Source organism: Papaver somniferum, chromosome 1, assembly GCF_003573695.1.
Source record: "Papaver somniferum cultivar HN1 chromosome 1, ASM357369v1, whole genome shotgun sequence".
NCBI lineage: Eukaryota > Viridiplantae > Streptophyta > Magnoliopsida > Ranunculales > Papaveraceae > Papaver > Papaver somniferum.
In genome coordinates this window covers 208,658,163-208,681,828 of record NC_039358.1, presented here as the reverse complement: position 1 = coordinate 208,681,828, position 23,666 = coordinate 208,658,163, and the positions used below count along the sequence as shown (strand labels likewise).

At 34.2% G+C, this 23,666-nt stretch overlaps 1 protein-coding gene across 1 annotated transcript; it reads right to left on the bottom strand.

Annotated features, from left to right (window-relative positions):
- Positions 1-13,399: 13,399 nt before the first annotated feature.
- On the bottom strand, positions 13,400-23,302 carry LOC113336047 (SKP1-like protein 1B). Its single transcript, XM_026582043.1, has 2 exons — positions 22,905-23,302; positions 13,400-13,445 (listed from the first exon to the last, which is right to left on the bottom strand). The coding sequence occupies exons 1-2, from the start codon at positions 23,300-23,302 to the stop codon at positions 13,400-13,402; spliced, it is 444 nt and encodes a 147-aa protein (XP_026437828.1).
- Between the last annotated feature and the right edge of the window lie 364 nt (positions 23,303-23,666).

Below are 23,666 nucleotides of genomic sequence, written 5' to 3'. Positions count from 1 at the left end.
TGATGTTGTTTAAAGATGCTTTGTATGGTTTTACAATGCGAAGGAGGCTTTAATATTTTTAATTTGTGGGCTGCAAGAGGCAAAATGCCAAGCTGAAAGTGCTAGAAGCAAGAATTTTATGGTAGCTAAGTTTTTTTAATTTAAATTTTTTAATGAAAAAATTGTGGTTGATCAATTCCTTAAACTTTAGCGCATTATCAATGATAAGTTTACGTTTCGATTGTCGGCTGTGATTGAGAAATTATCGTCTTTTTGGTCTAAGTACAAACAAAGATTGGGGTATGGAATTGTTGAGGTCATCATGGTAGAATGAGGAAAGAGAATCCAAGCCACGTCAAGCTACTCGTGTAAGTAGTATCAGATAAATAGTTTTTGAAGTTGTTGAAAAACTTGGTCGAACTATAATGATGACAAACTTCATATAGTATTGGGTGCAACATCGTAGCTAGTATGATCAGGATCAATTGAAAAATTGAAGTAAAAAACAGAATTAAGTAGCGGGTATAAGTCCGTAATAAATTCTTCCGAATTTCATTATAACATCAAAAAGTTGGCAATTCACTGTCAAAGCAAGTTGACTGAATTTGGAAAATGCAAACTCAAGAAAATAACACAATAAGAGCAAATCGTGTAACTGATTTTGGCAAATCAAAAGTACAATATCAATAGAGGAATGAACTTACCAAAGTAAAATCAATGTGTACGTATTGTGGTATACTTAGGAAAATTGTATATGGTATACATGAAAGAGTGTATAACATCTATATTTGACATCTTTACCTTCGTAACCAACCATACATGCAAACAAGAAAATAAGGATGTTAACCTCACATTCAACGGATAAAATAAAATACTAAAACACAAGCAACCAACCACAAATACTGCTACCTGGTGCATAGTATGGGTTCCTATCTAGCGATAAACAAAAATGATTACTGGTTGTGTCTATCCTGAAAAATGCATCAATGGATAGGACTGTGGGACCATGTATAATTATAACAAAAAGAAGTGTAATTTTTTCCCGTCGCATATATATTAGGAATACATAAACATTAGACTGAAACTTCACCGCAAACACATCCAATCATCATCAAGTATCCAAAAGTACACATGGACATGAGTTTGGTTGCATACAAGTACAAATAATTTTACAAAACATAAAAGCAGAGCCTAACTATTTCAAATGACCAATTCTTCACTGCTTGCACTACTCGCACCGATGGTTCTACGAAAATATGCAACACTATATCATCAGCTTGTTGATGTGGCTGCAAAAGTTATTACTCAGTATATTTTTTTAATTTATGCATCCTAAGTCAGACCAGTTACACCTGAGCGCAGATCCATTAAACCAACTTAAAAATTATCAAGCTAATTAATTCTTTCGAAAACATTAAACAAAATAACTTACATTTTGAAAGTTTGGTTTCCAAGATTCTAGAGAGATGTTGCAGTCTTGATTTGTATCCATGGAATGTATGTCCTTTAGTCTCACTCACCATATAAGGGTTTTCATGAAGGTTTCTTTCATCCATATTCCAATCGGCCCATCTTCACATCCAAATTAAGCCTATTCTTATAAATGTAAAAAACCAAAAATTATTTTAATAAATTCAGAAACTACAACTGAATGTAGGTTAAATACCCGATATTCGCTAAACATTTCACGGATCACTCTTGAGGTAATGTCCATGAAATCCTTCTCCGACAACTCAACTCAACTCCCCTTAACTTTAGCAAATATTCATACAAATCATCTTCAACTTAATTTATATATCTTAATCGTTCCTAAAAATTGCTCTTTATCCATCTTACGCACCTCCTTCCAGTTTATACAACGTTCATCTTCATCTCGGAGACTTTCAGAAGAAATTACCATATCCCACAACTCAAAATCTGTTTTCTAAAAAAATTACATAACATAACTATTTAAGACAAACCATATGAAGGAAAAAAGAAGAAGAAAACCTCACCTCAAGTACTCTCTTATTCAATCTGGAACGTCTGAGTTGAAAAACGTTGCCATCAACTTCAATACGTTTCTCTTCCTCATCAAACTTTTCAAGAATGACCTAAACCAAAAATCATAAAACGATAAATTACAACAAGATAATGATATCATAATTTGATAAAAATACGGCATATACATTATTTACCTTGGCTTTAGATCTTCAGACATCTCATTTGGTGCGTAAAAACCACGACTTGTGCTTAGCTTATTGCGAACATCTATTAATAAATGGTCTAACTCAACTGCTTTCTCATCAAACAGGTAACGATTCCAGTCAGCTAAAAGCATAGAGATTGTAACAATATCCTTGTCCATTATCTTCTAAAGTACCTGTAAACAAAACAGAAAGAAGACTATTAAAGACTATAGAGGGCATAACCAAGATAGGTTTTAAATGTAGCAAAATAATCATATTGAGACGCTTTAAAAAACTGTACAATAGCACTAAAATCGTAAGACAATAACGACACATGTATCAACATATTAACGCTTCCAGCAGATGTATACCAAAACATCAAATCTTAATTTCCATCCATATAGATTAACATGAACAAACTTCGTACAGTAACCTTGATGATGTTAGACTCAATGCTCGTAAGATTTAATTATAACTAGGTGTATTTAATTAATTATGTTAAACTTTCTTCGCTATTACCATTTTGCTGCTAGTAACTTTTGGTAGCATAATGATTATAAGAAAATAAATTTTTTATTGATTGTATGAATACTAGAACTTCACCCGTGCCGTAACGGCAGAGCCTCCATAGTAAGTAAAAAAATTATGTCAATTTTAATATTTATCATTTTTTTGTTGGCTCTATATAAAATCATAATTATTTTATGTTTTTTAATTGTTATGTTTTATATTTTTGAGAATTGCTAGGTTGACCTAATATTTGTCTTGAAAAAACCACTGGGTGAAACATGTAGTGAGACCAATTGAAAACCTTTACTATCATTATCATTGTTGGGTTTTTCTCTGGTTGTTTTTCGGAAAAACTAGCAGTCATCTTGTGCAATTGTTTCTTTTGTATTAATAAAAATCTTACTTTCACATTAAAAAAATCAACCACAACATCCATAATAATGTTATTCGTGTCCTAACCACATAGAATAAACATTGTCACTAACATACTGAGCACCTGCACTACCATCACCGGAACCACCCATCACCACTACCTTTTCTACCACCAACACTATCGTCACTGGCTCTATGCACCACCACTCATAAAGACTACCCCGATCATCTGTAATGTTTATCAACAAATTTATTATTTATTTAAAGAAAATATATTTATTAAGACATTTATAATGAGAGATTAATAAAATATTTATTATATGAAGTTAATGACACAATAATGATGTAAACAACTAAAACCATTGATATATCTTTTCCTTAAATAAATCTCAACCGCTCTTTATCTTGACTAACTTGTCCAAATGCAAAACTTATATTAATACAATTTTTTTTTTTGGTATGCTACACAAAATAAAACATTATTTACAGTTTATATGCAAATAATTTATTATATGTCAAAAGGGGGTTGGTTCCCAGTTTGTCGCTCAACTAACAATCAATTCATTGTAAACGTTTGCTCTAATAAAGCCCTTTTCCAATTATAACCGCTCTTTATCTTGGTTTGGTATCTAACTTTCAGAATGAGCTTGGTTACTCTATAGTCCTCAACGGTTCATCTTCTTTCATGTGCCGACCCAACAAAAATATGTCCTAGAATATTTATTTTAATTTAAAAAAATTTAAAGAATAAAAGAAAAACAAATTTAAAAACTAATATCAAATAAAAAAATAAACCAAGGGTAACTAAGTAATTCATCCCACTACCACTACTTCTTCCACCACCATTAACGTCATCACTCCACCATTCTCACCAACACATACCACCATTATCCCCATCGTTGATCCATCACCCCCGCCTACCATCACAACCACTATTACCCCACCGCTAAATTTATTATGTACTATATTAATAAAAAATACTAGTTTAAATTTAAAAAATTAAGAAAAAAAAAAGAAAAAAAAATTTAAAAACTAAATAATTTATGTACCATACACCTTCTCATCTCACTACCACTACTTCTTCCACCACCACCACCATTAGCAACATCACTCCACCATTCTCACCAGTACCCACCACTGTTATCTCCACCGCTGATCAACCACCCCGCCCATAATCATAATCACTATTAATATCTACTGATTTAATATAAGATAAATTTATGATGTACTGTATTAATGAAAGTATTAATTTAAATTTAAAAAATTAAGAAAATAAAAGAAAAAAAAATTCAAAAATTAAGTAATTTATGTACCTTACACCTTTATGATCCCACTACCACTATTTCTTCCACCACCACACCATGAACGTCATCACTTCAACATTCTCACCAACACTCGCCACCATTATCCCCAATGCTGATCCACCACCTCCTCACACCATCACAACCACCATTAATGTCTACTGATTTAATATAAGATAAATTTATATGTACTGTGTTAATGAAAGTATTTATTTGATTAATTAAACAAACATTTATTATGAAATACTTATAGAACATTTATTATTGAAAGTTAATTAAATTGATCATTTTACGGCCGTAGATTTAGCTTTCCCAATAACGAATCCTGGTCGCTCTTTTTCTTGCCTAAGTTGTCCAAACTAAGCTTTATAAGATAGATACGGGGAAAAATATGCATGTTTAATCTTTTTTTTTATTATTTTAAAAAATAAAAGCTTTCACTGGTTAATTGTGTTTTTAATATGTACGAAACTTTCATAACTAAATTAACATAAATGCAAATAGAAAATAAGTTAAAGATAAAAGAAAGACAACTTATATAAGCTTTGATTTACTGAGACGTTCCACACGACCCCAGATTCAAGTTATTACTTACTTTGAAGAGCTATAAACCAAAAATGAAATCGTAATGTCTAAAAAAACATAACAACATATTGCAGTTAATTAATAATGAATAAACATGCATATATTAATTAAAAAAAAAATATATTGACTATGAGAAAAAAATGAAAAAAGAGAAGGATAACTAATTAATAGTTGGTTATCAGACATCATATCGTATTTCTTGATCTTTTAAAAAATATTTTCTTTATTTCAAATGAAAATATATAGTTTTTAAATATGATACTATTTAAAATATCTTTTCACTGGATAAAGAAAAATTCTCATACTATTTCCAATAATTTCAGAGATATCAATAAGTTTCTTCAAAATTCTTGATAAGCATAACTATGCTGCAAGTTATAGTTTGAATGGGCATCTAAATTAAACACATGACAAATCATAGTTTCTTGCTAGACAATTTCAGCTTCTGCCAACATCTCATTCTTATATACATAACTACAATTTAACTATGTCATATTATAATAATGAAAATTAATTTTTGTAAGTGGAGTACTAACTCAATTATTTGAAGTTTTATAAGCAAATGTCATAAAATTAGTTTTACAAGCAAAGATGCACGTGCGATGCCCCGCCGACTTGTCGTTTTGTTAGAAAATCATAGGGAGTAACAAACTAAAATAACGTATTCAAACAGAAACAATACAAATTACTGTTTCACAATTATATCTCTTGTAATCAACTGAAAAAGATATGACGTAAATTTCAGTAAGTGAAAATTCACATACAGTTGATACTAAAATGTAATACATATTTTCTCACTTTTGTTGCTTCCTTTTCATTTTCAGTTATTCTCTATTTTATTGCTTTATAATACATATGTCGCAGTTGTTTTTACGTTCGGATTGTCTATCTTTGTTTGTCTCCTTCTCGGTTAACTCTCAAATTCGAACTAGCTCAAGAATTCTTGGTCTTAGACATGGAGGAAAACTTGAAACGTTGCCTTGCTTTGGATCCATCTATAAAGTAATCAACCCAAGAAATGGATTAAAATATGTGAAGATTTTTGTACTACAAAATGAGTTCACCTACTAAAAATTTCATGTAAGTCAAGTATCAAGTAGACTAAAAAAATTTCATTGTTAATACAATTACAAAGATAATATCATAATAAATCCGAATACAAAGATATTAAATGACTATGAATCTAATTCCAATTTTAGTATATATACCTCATTCTTTATTCTTTCTCCTTGATTCTTACTGACATAACTTACTTCAAAATTTTAATGTTGTTTCTATGTTGGATGTTTGAGTGAATAGATTTTGCAAATACGTAAATACTTGTTAGGCATTTATACAACCAATGAATGTTCACAAACTTAAACTTGACCAAATTCTTAATACTTGTGTGAGAATTTGGTGGTAGAGCCGGTTACGATGTTAGTGATGGTGTAGTGGCGGTGGTGAAAGAATTATTGGCCATCAGAATTGGAGAAAATTGAATTCGGAGTTGGTGAATTGGTCAAATATAAAACTGGTGGTGAAGGTAGAATTAATATGTAACGATGTTATTGTGTTGCAATAGCTGTATTTGAAACCAAAATTTTGAAATTGAGATGTAACAATTGTACCTGAAGTAAATTGAGCTGGTTACGCTGGTGTTGGTGGTGTAGTGGTGGTGGTGAAAAATTAGTGATCATCTTGTCATCCCGTTTAGAGCTGAAAATTAAATCAGGGAAAACTTAAATCGAAGTTGAGGTTGGTCGAATATGAAATTGGTGGTGATGGTGAAATTAGAAACGTAATGGTGTTATGGTGTTGCTGGAACTGAAAGAGGAGGGGTGGTGGTGGTGACAGAAAAAGGTGGAGTAGGGTGGCGGAAGGAGAATGAGTTTTTTCTGCAACACATACGGAGAAGTAAAATTACAAAGAAAAAACACTAAGGATTGACTGGGTAATTGGAAGTTTGTTAGGGGTATTTTGGTAAGTGAAAGGTACCGCATAACATTTCTCCACGTCTCAAGTTGATCAAAGTATAACGCGAGGTTGCACCGTCTAACTGGAGGCACACATATGCGCAACCAAATTGCAAAAATTTCACCGTGCCAAAAATTGCAGGGCTGCTAATAGGGGTACCAAATTGCTTGGGGGTCCAATATGTATTTTGTTCTATATGCATATTAGTATACCCCAAAGTAATTTGGTACCCCCTATTAGCAATCTTGAAAAATCAGAGATGCCTATTTATTTATTTTGAAAAATAGCAAATTTCATTAAAGAAGCATTCAATCATAAAGGCATGACTAAACACAGGAAAAAACATGGATTAAAAGCTCATGTCAGAACAACATCCCAATTACAGATGATTGTACTTAAATAAAAGTGCTAAAAATCTTAGTACATCTGCACCAGTTATAAATGGTACATTTAAAATCAATGATTAACTGGTTAACCCCTCTTCTTTTATTCCCATATAGCATGTTTTTTCGCTCAGTCCAAATGTTCCATCAGATTGGAAAGGGTAATAAATCCCATAGTTTCTTGTGCATAGATTTCCCTCTCTTAGCAGGCCACTCCCACAAAGTAGATTTGACAGAGTCAGAGAAAACCCAATCAAAACCAAAACTATTAAGGAAATAATTCCAAATTTTTGTAGTTTCAATGCAATGCAGGAAAAGATGATTGTTAGTTTCATGTGCCATATTGCAGAACAAACAAGTACTGGTATTGGATCTACCAGTTCTGTGAAGAAAATCCAGAGTTGGTGCACCTCCATAACAAAGGGTCCAAACAAAAAATGAAACCTTCATTGGAACTTTAGGATTCCACAGCTGCTTATGAGGAAAGAAAAGAAAACCATCCAAAGATATATAGCAGTTACTCACAGTGAAGTCTCCACCCTCAGCAATCCATTTTCTCTGATCTTCACCCCTTGAACTGCCAGTAAACTGAGAAGGATCACCCAACTCCTGCAATATAAGAACAACCTCTCCTAATTCAGAAGCATTTAAATTCTTTGTAAAACCAAAATTCCAAGCTGCTTCATCTGAAATGCAATCTTTAATAGTTGAAAGTTTCTTTCTAGATAGCTTATAAAGTGAGTTATAAGAAACTTTCAATGGATAATCACCATTCCACTTGTCTTCCCAAAAAATAATTATGTCACCTGAAACCACGGTCAAAGAAGTATTATGTAATACATGCTCTTTAGCTTTTAAAATACTAGCCCATAAGCTACTCTTAATAGCCCAATTGGAGCTCTTAGGAAAAAACCCTTCAAATCACCACCAAACTTTTGTTGCACAATTTGTCTCCACAGAGCTTTATTTTCAGAGCCATATCTCCAAATCCACTTACAATGAAGTACTTTATTGATAAGCTTCAGCTTTTTAACACCAATGCCACCTCTCTTCTTGGAAATTACTGCTCTTGTCCATTTAACCCAACTTCTCTTCTTTGAATTTGTTGTAGAATCCCAAATAAAGTCTCTCATAATCTTTTCTATTTCTTTCATGACTGAAGCAGGCATTTGAAACAAAGAAAGATAATAAACTGATAGACTAGATAAAACACCGTTTACCATTATTAGTCTTTGACCTTTTGAGAGATATCTACACTTCCAAGTTGAGAGTTTTTGATGAAATTTTTGAACTATGATCTCCCATATTGCTTTACATTTCGAGTTACTTCCCAGAGGAATGCCAAAATAATTCAGTGGCCATTGAGATAAGATGCACCCAAAAATCCTAGCACAATCTGCAACATTGTGATTAGTCCAAATACCAACAATTGTACTCTTTCTGAAGTTAACTTTAAGGCCAGAAATCAACTCAAAAGAGAAAAGAATATTCTTCAGATTAGAAACTTGATCAGGAGTATCATCTAAAAATACAATCAGATCATCTGCAAATTGGAGATGTTGTACTGCGGTTCCATTTGAAGAGACCTTGAAACCAGATATTAAACCAGAAGAAGCATCTCTCTTAATCATTAAAGAGAGAATTTCAGCAACTACAATAAATAGAAAGGGAGAAATGGGATCACCCTGCCTGATTCCTTTTTGTGATTTAAAAAGAGAAGTAGCTTCACCATTTAGAAGAATTGAAAATCTTGCATATGATATGCACCATTTTATCCAGCTCCTCCAAATATGACCATAACCAAATTTCTCCAAAGCAATGTCAACACATCCCCAGTTGATATTATCAAATGATTTCTCAAAATCTACTTTGCATACTATACTGGGTTTATTCTCTCTTTTCCTAGAGTCAATCAGCTCAGCTGCAATAAGAATTCCATCATTTATCTGTCTCTCATGTATAAAAGCCCCTTGAAAATCAGAGATTACTGACGGCATGACCAATTTCATTCTTTGAGCTAACAGTTTAGAAATTATCATGTAGACTCCTCCAATTAAACTGATTTTTCTGTAGTTATATAGAGAAACAGCTCCACTGCACTTTGAAATCAGTTTCAAATTGGTGTAGTTTAATCTCCAATCCAGTGAAGAAGTGGATTCAAATTCTTTGACAACCTTCATAAGATCATCTTTTATCACCTCCCAAGTACACTTGAAAAATTCCATAGTGAATCCATCTGGACCTGAAGCTTTATTAGTTCCAAAATGCCAAATGACATTCTTGACTTCCTCTTCAGTGAAAGGCCTCTCAAGAAGAATTCTGCCTTCTACAGAAATAGATGGCATTTGTAACTCATCAAATCTTGGTCTAACTAGAAATTGCTCAGAAAAGAGGTTAGAGTAAAAATTAACAGCTTCATCTGAAATCTTTGATTTATCATAAGACAGATCCCCACCGATTCTTAAGCAATTGATGTTATTCAGCTTATACTTATAAGAAGCAAGCTGATGAAGATATCTAGTATATCTTTCAGTATCTTTAGATCACTTATTCTTAGCTCTTTGACCCAATTTTCTACCTAAGTTTAGAGAGACAGAAGCATGTTTAATTAGCTCTTTTATCTCTGGATAATGTCATCAATATGTAAGATGGTAAATTCTTCCATACAGTCAATATCATCAATCTCCTTATCTAGCTCTTCTATCAGAGATGTCTATCTATCCATCAAAATGCCACTTACAGAGAAATTTTCACATTGAAGATGATGCAACAACTATTTGCGGTCCAATTGGTTGATGTTGTTAATTAGAAGCAAAATAGGACCATGTTGGGACTTGATATTCTCTGGCGATGAGATCAAGCACACACTCTTAAAATTCCAATTAAGGCGTGTTTTGCTAATTGAATAGTGGTTACCCCTACTCGATCCATTAACCATGCTTGTCCTCTTATTTTAGATTTTCCATCCAAAAAACAGTGAACTTGGTGCTTCATTCAAGAATGTTTGCAATGTAAACAATGAAGGAGTTAACACTTGTGTGATTCTTAAAAGCTCGTGAATTTCAACAGATAGAAGACTTACTATACCAGCAGCTACCCCAAAAAAAAATTCTCTCATGACCTTTCCTGATAATGCAGTGCCCAGCTCTAGTATTTACCAACCATTTCCATAATACTTAAAGTGTCCCTTATATCATAAAAAATGTACTCTTCATGAAAGAAAAAATGCTTCACAAACATAAACAATTTTATGCCAACTTCATGCATCACATACTTGTACACAAGTTATTTACACGCCGACATAATTTTAATTTTAAATAAACTTGGTTATAAAGCTGCTCAACTCTTGTTTCAGTAGTTTTTCATTTTTTTGTGATTCTCAAAATTTCAGAAGTGAGTAAAACTACAAAATATTACCAACATTGACGCAATCAAAATATTACTCAAATTGATTCGTAAGATGGTGGAGAAAGCTGAATATAATTCTAACTATAGATACGATTACGGTAATAACTACATGTATATGAATTTGATCAGGTAAGATGTTGTGTAAAATCTTATGATTACGTTCCACTATATGAATTTGATCAGGTAATATGTTGCTTTTTTTATTTACATATACGATCAATAAAGTAAATAAACGAGGCGAATGCTTGTTTTGGAATTGAACAAAACACTGGGCTATTTGTACATTGAAAGGCACTTGAAACAACTGATGTCGTACGGTAATATCTACTCTGAAGATGTTGTAAACAATTGTTATGTAAACGTTTGTAGTGGTAAGAAGCGAAAGAGGCTTGTTCAGGAAACACTTGCTTAGTAACGACGGCAAACATGAAAAATCCGCTCATATCAAAAATATCTAAACGCAACCTTTGTATAATGAGAAACTAAACAAGTGAAAAAAGGAATAGAAGGAAGAACATGGGTAATTATAGGTCGAGCCAGAAATCTTACTGTGGGGATACAAAGTCTTGCAAGGGTGCAACTAAAGTATAAACGTCCGTTAGAACGAAATATTTCCTTGCAAACCGAACTCATTTTGGAAATTTTGTACCTAATCGAACTTTAAGTTCGGTCGGTTTGCAATTCTTTTAGAAATTTTTTACTTAACCGAACTTCTGTGTGAAAATACACTGAACATGTGTTGGTTATATTCATAAATTTTTTTGCAATCCGAACTAAAAATTCGGTGCGTTCGCAAAAATTTTAGAGAACTTTTACTTAACCGAACTACTATCTAAAAATACTTTTATATATTTTCTCTTAGCCGAACTTCAAGTTCGACTAGGTTTATTTTCTTTCTCCTAGCCGAACCACATACAAATAATTCATTAAAAAAAAATAAAAGAAAAAATTAAAAATTAAAAAACTCAAAAAATTAATTAATTAAATAAATATTTATTTAATTAGTAAAAAGTAACTTAGTCATCTCCGTCTTTTAGATCACCCCTTATAACCATAAAAAGGTCGCCTAATTAAATCATGGTCCCCTCAAAAAAGCCATGGTCCCAAAAAAAATCGTTCCTTCACATCCATACTTCAAGCTGCCTCCGCCCGCTCTTCTTGCAAAATGTGTCATGCCTCGTGCATTCAATGACTAAGCACAACACAATATGACGCACTTCTATCTGGTATGTTTCCACGTGTCTCAAAGATGATCAAAATAAAATGTGAGGTTGCACAGTCTAACTCGAGGCACGTATACGCACAACCAAATCGAACAGCATTCGCCATGAGAAAGAAAAAATAGCAGTAGTTGTCCATCTAGACACTTATGCGGAAATTTTCACATTGAAGATGCAACTATGTGCGGCCCAATTGGTTGGTTTGGTTAGAAGCAAATTGGGACCATTTCCGGACTTAAGATTCTCTGGCAACAAGATCGAACACACGCTCTTAAAATTCCAATTGGTTGGTGTGCTTAGCTCATTGAATTATGGTTACCCCTACTCCATTTGTTGGTTATACATTTCCTCTTAGATGTTCATCCAAAAATCTAAGAGGAGAGCTTCATATGATAATTCACGTGATTCAAGAGAGCAACTAATACTAATCTTTATCCAAGAATGTTTACAATATTATGAAGGGGAAAAAAAACCTAGTTTAATTGGGGCCATAAAATTTAATTGGGGACCATGACATTTTATTTGCACCCCAAAATTTTCAGGGGCGTATTCATCTGATTATGAAAATATTATTTTACCCTTGATTAATTTTTTTTTTCAAATAACGACCCTAATTAACGATCCTTCAAAGACAATAATGACTTTAAGAGTTGTCATATACATAATAAAAACAATAACGACCCTTTCAAAGGGTCGTCAGGGTATTGATCTTTATATGACGACTCCAAACTGTCGTACATTTCCGCCATTAATTACTCTTTTATAAGAAATAACGATTGTTTAGAGTCGTCACTAAAACTGTCGAAACATTAACGACTGTTTAGTTTCGTCACTGAAACAGTAACGACTGTTAACAGCAGTCAGATAACGACTCTTTTATAAAAAAATAACGACTGTTTCGAATCGTCACTGAAACAGTCTAAACATTAACGACTGTTTAGAGTCGTCAATGAACCACTTCAATACCATGACGATTTTTCATATGGACAAAAAAAAAAAATATTCATGATCTCAGCGATTTTTCATACAATATGGATAAACAAAAAATTTGAAAAAAACAGTTAAACTATAATTAAGTAAGATTATCACTAATTAATTAAAATTATTACTAATTATGCAGGGGCTTTTTAGCCATTTAGAAAAAATTGATAAGGGGTGGCCCAAATTAGGATGGATGACTTTTTTTGTCCTTTAATACATGGCCCCAAATTAGATATCATGGCCCCAATTTAGCTAGGAAAAAAAAAAGGAATTGACACCAATCTTTTAAAAGTTAACTTCATTGATCGTAAGATTAGTTTCAAATAATAATAACAAAACAAGAATAAAACACTAAATAATTAAGAAACCAAATCATATAAATAAATCTCTACCAATCATTAAAAAACAAAACCGTCTGGATTACTCAAAAACATAAACTAAAGCAATAGTTGCAACGTAACTCACATAATAAAAGGAAAAGTAAAGCCCATCTAGATGATAATCTGGCTTGTTTAGCTTTCAAATCATTCAAAAGCTCACGGGTGCTCCCTTCGGACCTCCTCCTCTTCCTTAGGGTGAAGTCATTCTTAAAAATGATTTTTTGGGGAACAGTCTTTTTTTGGAGGGACTATTGTTTTATTTTGGGTTAGACAGTAGAAGTAAATCTAGATCACCCCTTATCTCGATATTTATATTAATACCTAAATTACCCTCCTGATTAATTTTGGATAATGATTAATTAGTGTTAATAATAATTAGTGTAATGATTAGTGAAATGATTAAGTTAAAGATAATTGGTGAGATTAAAAAATCTGATGGGTTTTTTAAAAAGAAGTAGAATTACTGAGAGAGTAAAGTTAGACAAGATGAAGAAGAAAAACATGGAAAATAATTTTTCTTTGAGTTCACTAAGCTTGAGTATTCAAGTGATGATAGCTCATCTGAATCTCCATCTCCTTCCTCTCCTAGAGTATTCGTTAATCTTCACAATGATCCGGATATGAGTTATTTCTTAGATGGTGATTGTATTCTTCCCCAAACTCAATATCCAGATGAAAACGATGGATTTTACCAACCACAACCGGAGGAAGAGTATTTGGGTACCTGTTGTAGTATTAAGATTGCGGTAAATAAGAATTCGTTGCTCGGACTTGAAAAGATTTTTAAAACAAAAATATATACACAATATTTGTCACAGGATCAAGAGACACTAGGACACAGGATTCCACCATTAATCATTCACACAATTCATCTATTTATTCGAAACAATTATAGCTCAAATCATAAGGACTCTCATTCTTGCCAAGGTAGATTTTTAGAATATTTATTGTATATCACTAGCATAACGCATCAAAAGCACTACGACCAAGCATACATCATCATATGATATCACAACCAGTTAAGAAAAATCATAAATCGATTAATAAAAAGTGCAAGTAGTCAAAAAAAGAATTAATATAATTATCATATGCGTAAAGAACGGCTTCCTCCATCATCCTAGTGTTGTGGTTTAGCTAATCATAATAATCATGTTCTAAAAATATATATTTGATGCTCAAAGTATGATTAAAAGAGTCAAAAGTTATAAAACAGTGGTTCTGAGACTCACAAAACACGTCCAGAAAGAAACGATACCAGAAAACTGCCGCTAAACTGCGACACTTCTCCACTGCTGCTGGAACTGTTGAAAAACGACTGTGCTTGCGAGTCTGTTCTTCGTGTTCTTGGTGTTCTTCATCATCAGCAGCAGCAGAAACAGAGTTTCATCAACTCTTGATTTCTGCTTATCTGGACCTCCTCTCGACCCCAAACTCTCGACCCCCTCTACTGTGATACCCAAGCACCTTATATACACAACAAGACACGTAAATCCCGAGAATATCTTTGTAATAACTCCCTTTTCTTTTTTACAAGTCACCGGAGATTTTATTCTCCATGTTTCCTTTTGCACGCCTCTATTTCCTTTCAAACTCTTCTAATTAACATATCTGAATCTTCATGGAGATATTCTTCATCATCTACTCCACGTAATTCCCGAAAAACAACAACCGAGTATTATTCCTTCCCTGTTTTAGCTCAAAGTGACGTAACTTTCCTTTTCTTCACTTCTCTACGCGTCTTTGTAATTGCTGAAAGTATCCGAAACATATCCGAACGCGGAAGGCTGAATCTTAGCCGTCAATATATCCCTAGCTTCACGTAACTGCCTAATATAGATCATACCCATGATATTCTATGTACGCTGTTTAGTTGAGGTAAATAGGTTAACTTCCTTTTTCTTACGATTTGTAAACACCTCTCAACCCTGTTTTATCTCAACAGGCCTAATCCAACTCGTATCCATGAAGAGAATCCAACAGAACTTGTCCAGTATTCACCGCAGCAAACCAACTTGATTTCCCGCCATTTTTCTCTTTAAAACGCGAAGAAGGTGGAGTCCCCCTAACCAACTGTTGGGTGCCTTTAGTACTTGGGTGTCTCAGGGTGTAAATAGCAAGTGGCTTCCCCTTAGTAATTGAGTACCCCTTATCCAAATTGAGACTCTGTATAGTAATTTTCTCCCACGAGCGCAAAAACCATTTTTTAGCCAATTTTGCCGCAAAAGCTTATTTCTCCAAAAATACCTACAGGGACATAAAAAGCCATAATAAATATAAAATCGAGCACTAATAATATATACAATTGAGATTATATAAGACACAAAAATGTGCCTATCAAATACCCCGAAACTTATTATTTGCTAGTCCTCGAGCAAATCAAATAGAAAATAAAATCCTAACTCACTGGGTGCCCCTAGTGACCGAGTTAATCTCGGGAGGGTTTACCAGAGGTGTACCCAAAAAAACAATACTCCAGACCCTAGCTATCTACGCAGAACCTTGGAAGGCACTAAAGAATCTCCTTGGTTGGCATACAATCATTGACTATAGGAGGAAGTACCCTGATGCGAAATTCCAATTGTTGTACACGAGTTTGCACTCAAGCATACTAAAATTCACATAAAGTGACAGAGCTCTACTCAAATAGTTGCACGATGGACATCATACTCGGAGTCAGACTAATCATATGGATAGATTAAGAAATGGATATAGAAAAAATATAGATGGTTTTGATGTTAACTAGGTGAACGATGTTTCTCATATCTGTCTGAAGGCCACTACCAAAATAAACCTATCCTAAATGACTGGGATAGTCTGACTAATATCAAATCACTGGCATATACAAGGGAACCAGTGTTCGATAATCCTAACTCTATGTCAACACAACTGGCATATACAAGGGTTCCAGTGGCCGACTTTATCGAATTTTATTCCGTTTGGCCAAATGGTCTGGTCTAAAACTTTTTTTTTTTAATAATATTTTTTTTCAATACTCAGTCACTCTATTTTACCCTAGCAGTGGTAACAACTTTAATCGTGAGCCCCACCTAATCACCTAGAGAAACATAGTTTAAAAATAAAAATAGAAACATAAATGAAAAGGACTCAACGAGATATGGCGAAACTATCATGTTATTTCTAACACCTGAGCTCTGTGCTTTTATGAATAAACTCTTTAGATGTGTCCATCTAGTCAGATTGGTCCCTCAACTCCTAAAACCAAGATGCTTCCATCCACTTAGATTAGTTAGTGCAAACCTTAATAGGCATAAATTTCTAGGCTCTGGAGTTTAATAATTGCAACTAACAAGTTTCTCCCATACCCCCAAACTTAAATCTAACATTGTCCTCAATGTTCAAAAGATGAAATTAAAAGCATGAACAAGGAGAAATTGTTACCAATGAAGCAAAAGAGATAAGGAAAGATATTACCGTGTCGCATGAATATTGGGTTACCTCCCAAGAAGTGCTAAGTTTAAAGTCTTCAGCCAGACTAAGCAGGGATTAGACACCACGTAGAATCATATAGTAACAGTCGAAATAACTGTGGGTCATCTGGATCAAAAAGTGTTACCCACAAGAAGAGGAAACTGCAACAGACCAAGAAGATACCGAACATACCCTTGCTTAAGTCAACTACATCTAGTTGTGGTTCAGGTTCAGGCTCTATAAAAGGGTCTAAATAAAAGGTTTTCATCGGTTGGATTTCCTCAATGCTAAGATCCGGTTCAGGTATTAGAGTCTGGAAAAACTCAACTAAGAACTTAGAAGCACATAACAACCTGAATAATAGGGGATCCTCTAAGTCAATTAGATTTGACTCACAAAGTTGACTACAATGAAAGAGGTGTTCTTCCTTAAGAAAATGTGTCAACCCTAATATCCTAAAGTGATTAGGTTTAGTCTCAAAACTTAATAACCGACACATCTTAAAATCAAAAGTTCCCACAATTGGAAAAAAGTTTTTTGTGGGAAAACAAAGTCAATCTTGGTATCATAGCCTGGGTTAACCACATCAACCAGAGGATGGGTTTCTAAAAACTGAGCTTCTTTCTGGACATCATTAGGTTCGGGAAAACGTGTATGAAGATAATCTTGTAAGATGGTTGAGGCACAAATGTCAAGTCCTACAGGAGGGTACTTTGTAAGAGTTAAAGCACACGGAGAATGATAATCACCCCCAAACTTAGAGTTTTCTGTGTCTCTAGAAAGACTAGTCACAACTTCCCTAATTTCTAGGTCATCAGATTCCTAGAAATGGTCAATAGATTCTTCTAAGTTGGGTTCATCCTCACTCATTTCTACGAGTTTATCATCTTCTAAGACTAGTGTTTCTAAATCGCTAGATTCTAAAACAGTATTCTCAGGGTAAACTCTTTCCTCTAAATCATCATCACAATCATATAAACGATTATCAGAGAAAGGCTCATAAACTAAGGTTTTAATCGTAGTTACCTCCTCCGATTCACTGATAGGCACATCAAATAATGGATTATCCAACATACTGCAGGCTAAAGGATCATGAACTACATCGTATAAAACGGTGGTATCCCTAATCAAATCCTCGTCCTTTTGAATAGGTGAATAATCATAAAAATTATTTGGATTTGAACTAGAAATAATATAATCATTATAAAGCTCAATTGGATTAATAGATTCCTGATCACTATGCCTACATATTTCAGATTCTTCATTACTACTATCCTCATCATCATAATAGTACAAAGATGATTGAACCTTATCTAAATAAGTAGTGTCTTTTATTCTAGCCTCGTCCTCTAAATTAGGTAAATATTCACTATTGATATCAAGGGTAGAATTAGAAACCCTATTTTGGAAATTTAGATTATTTCGAGCAACATTAGACAACTGTTCATTTTCTGCCTCTAGACGTGCCTGAATTTCACTGAGCATAACACTTATACGTTCACCACTCTCGTTTATCATCTCAGAATATCGTGTACACTCTTCTTTTGAACTATTCATTGCAACTTAACGTTTATACGTCCTTTCAATCCGTTGTTGGGTCTCTTCTAGAGATGGAACAGGTTCAGAAATATCATAATCAGGACTAGTTTCCAAAAACGAGTAACCAGTACTACAGTGTTCCTGATTTTCTTGCTCGTAAGACCAATTCGCGTGTGGATAGTAATTGGGCTCACCATGGTATGAACCATAACCTTGAAAAGGTTGGCGTTCCCAACTACTATTCCCACCATGGTCATAAAACTGATGATGTCCATATTCAAATTCGGGTCGATACTCATTGTATTGGCTTCTATCATACCAGTTCGACATTCTTAATTGCAAGGGAATTCTACACAACCACAAACAAGGCCGACTCGACTCCACCAAAACAAACCTAAAGATTTCTAGCAAACAAAAAGCATGATGGCTTCACTTAGATTGTTTCTAGACTTGTTTCTATCTCTCGAAGGGGAATTCGTTACAATTTAAGCAAACCCCTCTGGAATCAATCCGAGTCAAAGTAAGTTGAATTGAGGCGAGGGAAGCTCAGTGGAGCTTTGATACCCAAGGCCTCACCGCTATCACAAGGCGGCGCAGTCACGCATTCAACTCACAGAAACCATCATGAACTTCGAGGTGTGCTTAAGAAAGTAACCAGTATCCTTCGAAAATTTTTCCTGATAAGCGCGATACCCTATCGGTCTCGTTCTAGTCAAGTTTTAAGCTTGGGTTCGCGTTAGGTTTCGTTTTCCTAAGGCGGGCAAGAAGGGAGCGGTGATGAAATACGAACCCTTATCTTGTATTGGCCAGGCCTTGCCCTTTACTAGGAATTTAAAAACAGTCCAAATTCGTCCTCAATCAATGAATCACCTTAAGGAATACAGTAAACCCGCTGACAGGAGATTCGCGAGTGTTTCGATGGACTTACCTCCCGTACCAGACGGGGGATGAACCGTTGACGTCGACTCGGACCACGACTCCTATGTCATGTACGAACCCGAGGGGCCGAGATGATATAGTAATCGTCGTCCTTCCCTGCACACAATTTATAAATTTTTTTTTTTTTTTTAATAATACCCTTCCATAGGGTTAAAAAAAGAATAAAGTCCAATTGTCCAGAATAAAGTCCAAATAAAAAGTCCAAAAATAACAAAAATTATGAAAAATAAAGCCTATTTACAAATTCTAAAATAAATAAATAAAGGCTATATACAAAAAAATAATAATAATAATAAAAATTAAATCCTAAAAAAAAAATTATGTCTTTTTTTTCTTCTCTTTTAGCTTTTAGCTTTTTGTTCCCAAGTCCTTAGTATTCCACTTCGAACTTGTAAATCAAAGACATAAAAAGAAACGTAAAAAGGAACAAATAATAGTAAAAAAATAAATAAACCTAAAAACAAATCTATAAACAAGTCCGCGTCGGCGGCGCCATTTTGTTGTAGTATTAAGATTGCGGTAAATAAGAATTCGTTGCTCGGACTTGAAAAGATTTTTAAAACAAAAATATATACACAATATTTGTCACAGGATCAAGAGACACTAGGACACAGGATTCCACCATTAATCATTCACACAATTCATATATTTATTCGAAACAATTATAGCTCAAATCATAAGGACTCTCATTCTTGCCAAGGTAGATTTTTAGAATATTTATTGTATATCACTAGCATGACGCATCAAAAGCACTACGACCAAGCATACATCATCATACGATATCACAACCAATTAAGAAAAATCATAAATCGATTAATAAAAAGTGCAAGTAGTCAAAAAAAGAATTAATATAATTATCATATGCGTAAAGAACGGCTTCCTCCATCATCCTAGTGTTGGGGTTTAGCTAATCATAATAATAATGTTCTCAAAATATATATTTGATGCTCAAAGTATGATTAAAAGAGTCAAAAGTTATAAAACAGTGGTTCTGAGACTCACAAAACACGTCCAGAAAGAAACGATACCAGAAAACTGCCGCTAAACTGCGACACTTCTCCACTGCTGCTGGAACTGTTGAAAAACGACTGTGCTTGCGAGTCTGTTCTTCGTGTTCTTGGTGTTCTTCATCATCAGCAGCAGCAGAAACAGAGTTTCATAAACTCTTGATTTCTGCTTCTCTGGACCTCCTCTCGACCCCAAACTCTCGACCCCCTCTACTGTGATACCCAAGCACCTTATATACACAACAGGACACGTAAATCCCGAGAATATCTTTGTAATAACTCCCTTTTCTTCTCTACAAGTCACCAGAGATTTTATTCTCCATGTTTCCTTTTGCACGCCTCTATTTCCTTTCAAACTCTTCTAATTAACATATCTGAATCTTCATGGAGATATTCTTCATCATCTACTCCACGTAATTCCCGAAAAACAACAGCCGAGTATTATTCCTTCCCTGTTTTAGCTCAAAGTGACGTAACTTTCCTTTTCTTCACTTCTCTACGCGTCTTTGTAATTGCTGAAAGTATCCGAAACATATCCTAACTCGGAAGGTTGAATCTTAGCCGTCAATATATCCCTAGCTTCACGTAACTGCCTAATATAGATCATACCCATGATATTCTATATACGCTGTTTAGTTGAGGAAAATAGGTTAACTTCCTTTTTCTTACGATTTGTAAACACCTCTCAACCCTGTTTTATCTCAACAGGCCCAATCCAACTCGTATCCATGAAGAGAATCCAACAGAACTCGTCCAGTATTCACCGCAGCAAACCAGCTTGATTTCCCGCCATTTTTCTCTTTAAAACGTGAAGAAGGTGGAGTCCCCCTAACCAACTGCTGGGTGCCTTTAGCACTTGGGTGTTTCATGGTGTAAATAGCAAGTGGTTGCCCCTTAGTAATTGAGTACCCCTTATCCAAATTGAGAGTCCGTATAGTAATTTTCTCCCACGAGCGCAAAAACCATTTTTTTAGCCAATTTCGCCGCAAAAGCTTATTTCTCCAAAAATACCTACAGGGACATAAAAAGCCATAATAAATATAAAATCGAGCACTAATAATATATACAATTGAGATTATAGAAGACACAAAAATGTGCCTATCAGTACCCAGGTATGCTTCAAACTTAGAAAATGTTGGTTGAATTGATCCAAAATTTCAAAAAAAAAAATGTAAATATGAAAGTGTAGTTCAACGGAGTTCGGTTACCTTATGTGAAGAACAGGTAGCCGAACACATCTGAAAGTATAGTTCGGTTACTTTTTCCAAAGACATAGGTAACCGAGCTCGCTCTTAATGGAGGTTTTTAGTCGTTCGGTTAACAGACATGTTACCGAACTTTGTATATAGGATTTACAGAGTTATGTTCGGTTTGCCCGTAATGTTGCCGAACTTTAGGGTCTAGAAGTTCGGTTGGTTCGCAACCAAATATCTAATCGAACTTTACGTATAATTAAGATTATACCAAGTGTACGTAGTTCGGTTGGTTCGCAAACTATAACCCAACCAAATTTCTAACCGAACTTTACCCAAAATAAGATTATACCAAATGTAAGAAGTTCGGTTAGTTCGCAAACTTTCACCCAACCAAGTTCCCATCCGAACTTCACGTACCAAAATATTTTTAAGCAAACTGTTAACTTCGGTTGGTTCGCAAAACTGCTTTACCAACCGAACTATGTGTTCGGTTATTTCGATAAAATTATTTCGTTGCCGAACTTATTTGTGATTGCAATTGATGTTCTTCCATTTCTTGTAGATTGAATGCCAACCTATACCAATGGATGAACAACCTTCTCTAGTAAAGTGCCATTTCGATAATAAAGGTAAAGTTCGATTAAAAAACATTTTTAACACTTTTTGCGAACCAACCGAAGTCCATATATCCACTGGAAGTTCGGTTAAAGACAAACTCAATATAGTGGGCAAAATAGCAAAGTTCGGTTACAAAGTTTCAAATTTTTTTTTTTTGTAATAATGGTTAAGTTCGGTTGAAAAAGAGTATTAACACTTTTTGTGAACCAACCGAACTGCCAGTTTGGTAACCTAATTTTAAATTTCGTGGAACCGAACCATTCTTCGTGTTCTTCCTTTCAGGAAGTTCGGTTAGAAAGCTAGGGTTGTTTTGAAACTCGTCATAACCGAACAACACACTCTAACTTCTATTTGAACCCTATTTTGATGATTTCTATTCAATTTAACGAATCAAAATCAAATTAAAAGTAATGGGTTTGTGGGAAAATACCTGCGGATTTTTTCCATGGCAGTTTCAGGGTTCTTCTTGCGTCTATTGTATCCGATTACGACTTCACTTTCCGGTTTCACTTCATTATTAATCTCAAATTCATTTGGGAGATTTGCTAGATGTCCTAATTCATGACCTTTTCCAGGGAGTCTTGGGTTTTTCGTTCGAAGAACCATTCTTATGATCGATTGATTAATTGACGATGAAAATTTCATGAATCGATGATTAATCGATGAAGACGATGTTGAAAGGAAAAGAAGAGAAAAAAAAAATCTCCCAAAACCTGTTTGTGCGGCTAGGGTAGGTCTGATTTTGATTTTTTGATAATAGATTAGATTAGGTTAAATTTATATTTTGGTAGTTATTAGTTTAGTTATAATCTTAATTAGGGTTAAGGGAAAATTAGTAATGTATACAATTTAGGACATCCCTTATAAGTATAGGGTAGATGGCCTTATAAAACAATGGTCCCCCCAAAAAAAGGCTGGTCTCCAAAAAATCTTTCATTCTTAATGTTGAATGTCTTGCGGATCTCCTTTGGGGTCTTACCTTTGATCATATCAGCAAGGGTCTGGCAAGTCAAATCCAACAAACTCTTAATATTCAGATAATTTGCAGCCAAAATATGATCGAACAACGTAGCTTGATCGACCTTAACAAACTCAGCATCCCAGTCCTTGAGATCTTTGTCTTTATCATTGGTAGGATCATCATGTTTCCTGCAGTATTCAACAACTTTAGCCAAAATCTTGATAGTTACATTGGGTAAAGGTATTCCGTTATTAGCACAATTATCTTCGGTCATATGATTAATGGTTTGAGATTGAAGAGCAACAGATTCTTCAACATCAAAAGTTTCTCCATCGGAACTCTTGAAGGTTACCATCTTTGCAGTCGACATATCCAAAAGGTTGGAAAGAAAAATATAATTCAGAAAAAATCTTATAAGTAGAGAAATTAAGAAATGCGAAGAAAGATTGAACTTGAGAACCAATGCCTTCGTTCGCAGATATATATATATGCTTTATGAGAAGACTCTAGAATCAGGAAAGACTGCAATATGGAAGTTGTCTTCGTTTGGGAAACGGAATATTATGGTAAGAGCGAAAAGACGCGTCTTTAGTAGTTGTGAGTTGTTCGATCTTGGGACAATACAGCTGATCTTGAAGACATGACAATACAGTTGATCTTGAAGCCTGATTTTCCGAAGAACACCCATACCATGTTGCGTGAAACCGACTAGTCCGAAACGTTGTTCCTGGTAA

Bases quoted from the DNA above. Each gene is read 5' to 3' on its own strand.
- LOC113336047 (XM_026582043.1), bottom strand. From the start codon at position 23,302: ATGTCGACTGCAAAGATGGTAACCTTCAAGAGTTCCGATGGAGAAACT. The intron at 13,446-22,904 runs AAGATTTTTTGG...TTTTTAAGAATG, and splicing joins ACATTCAACATTAAGAATGA to ACTTCACCCTAAGGAAGAGG.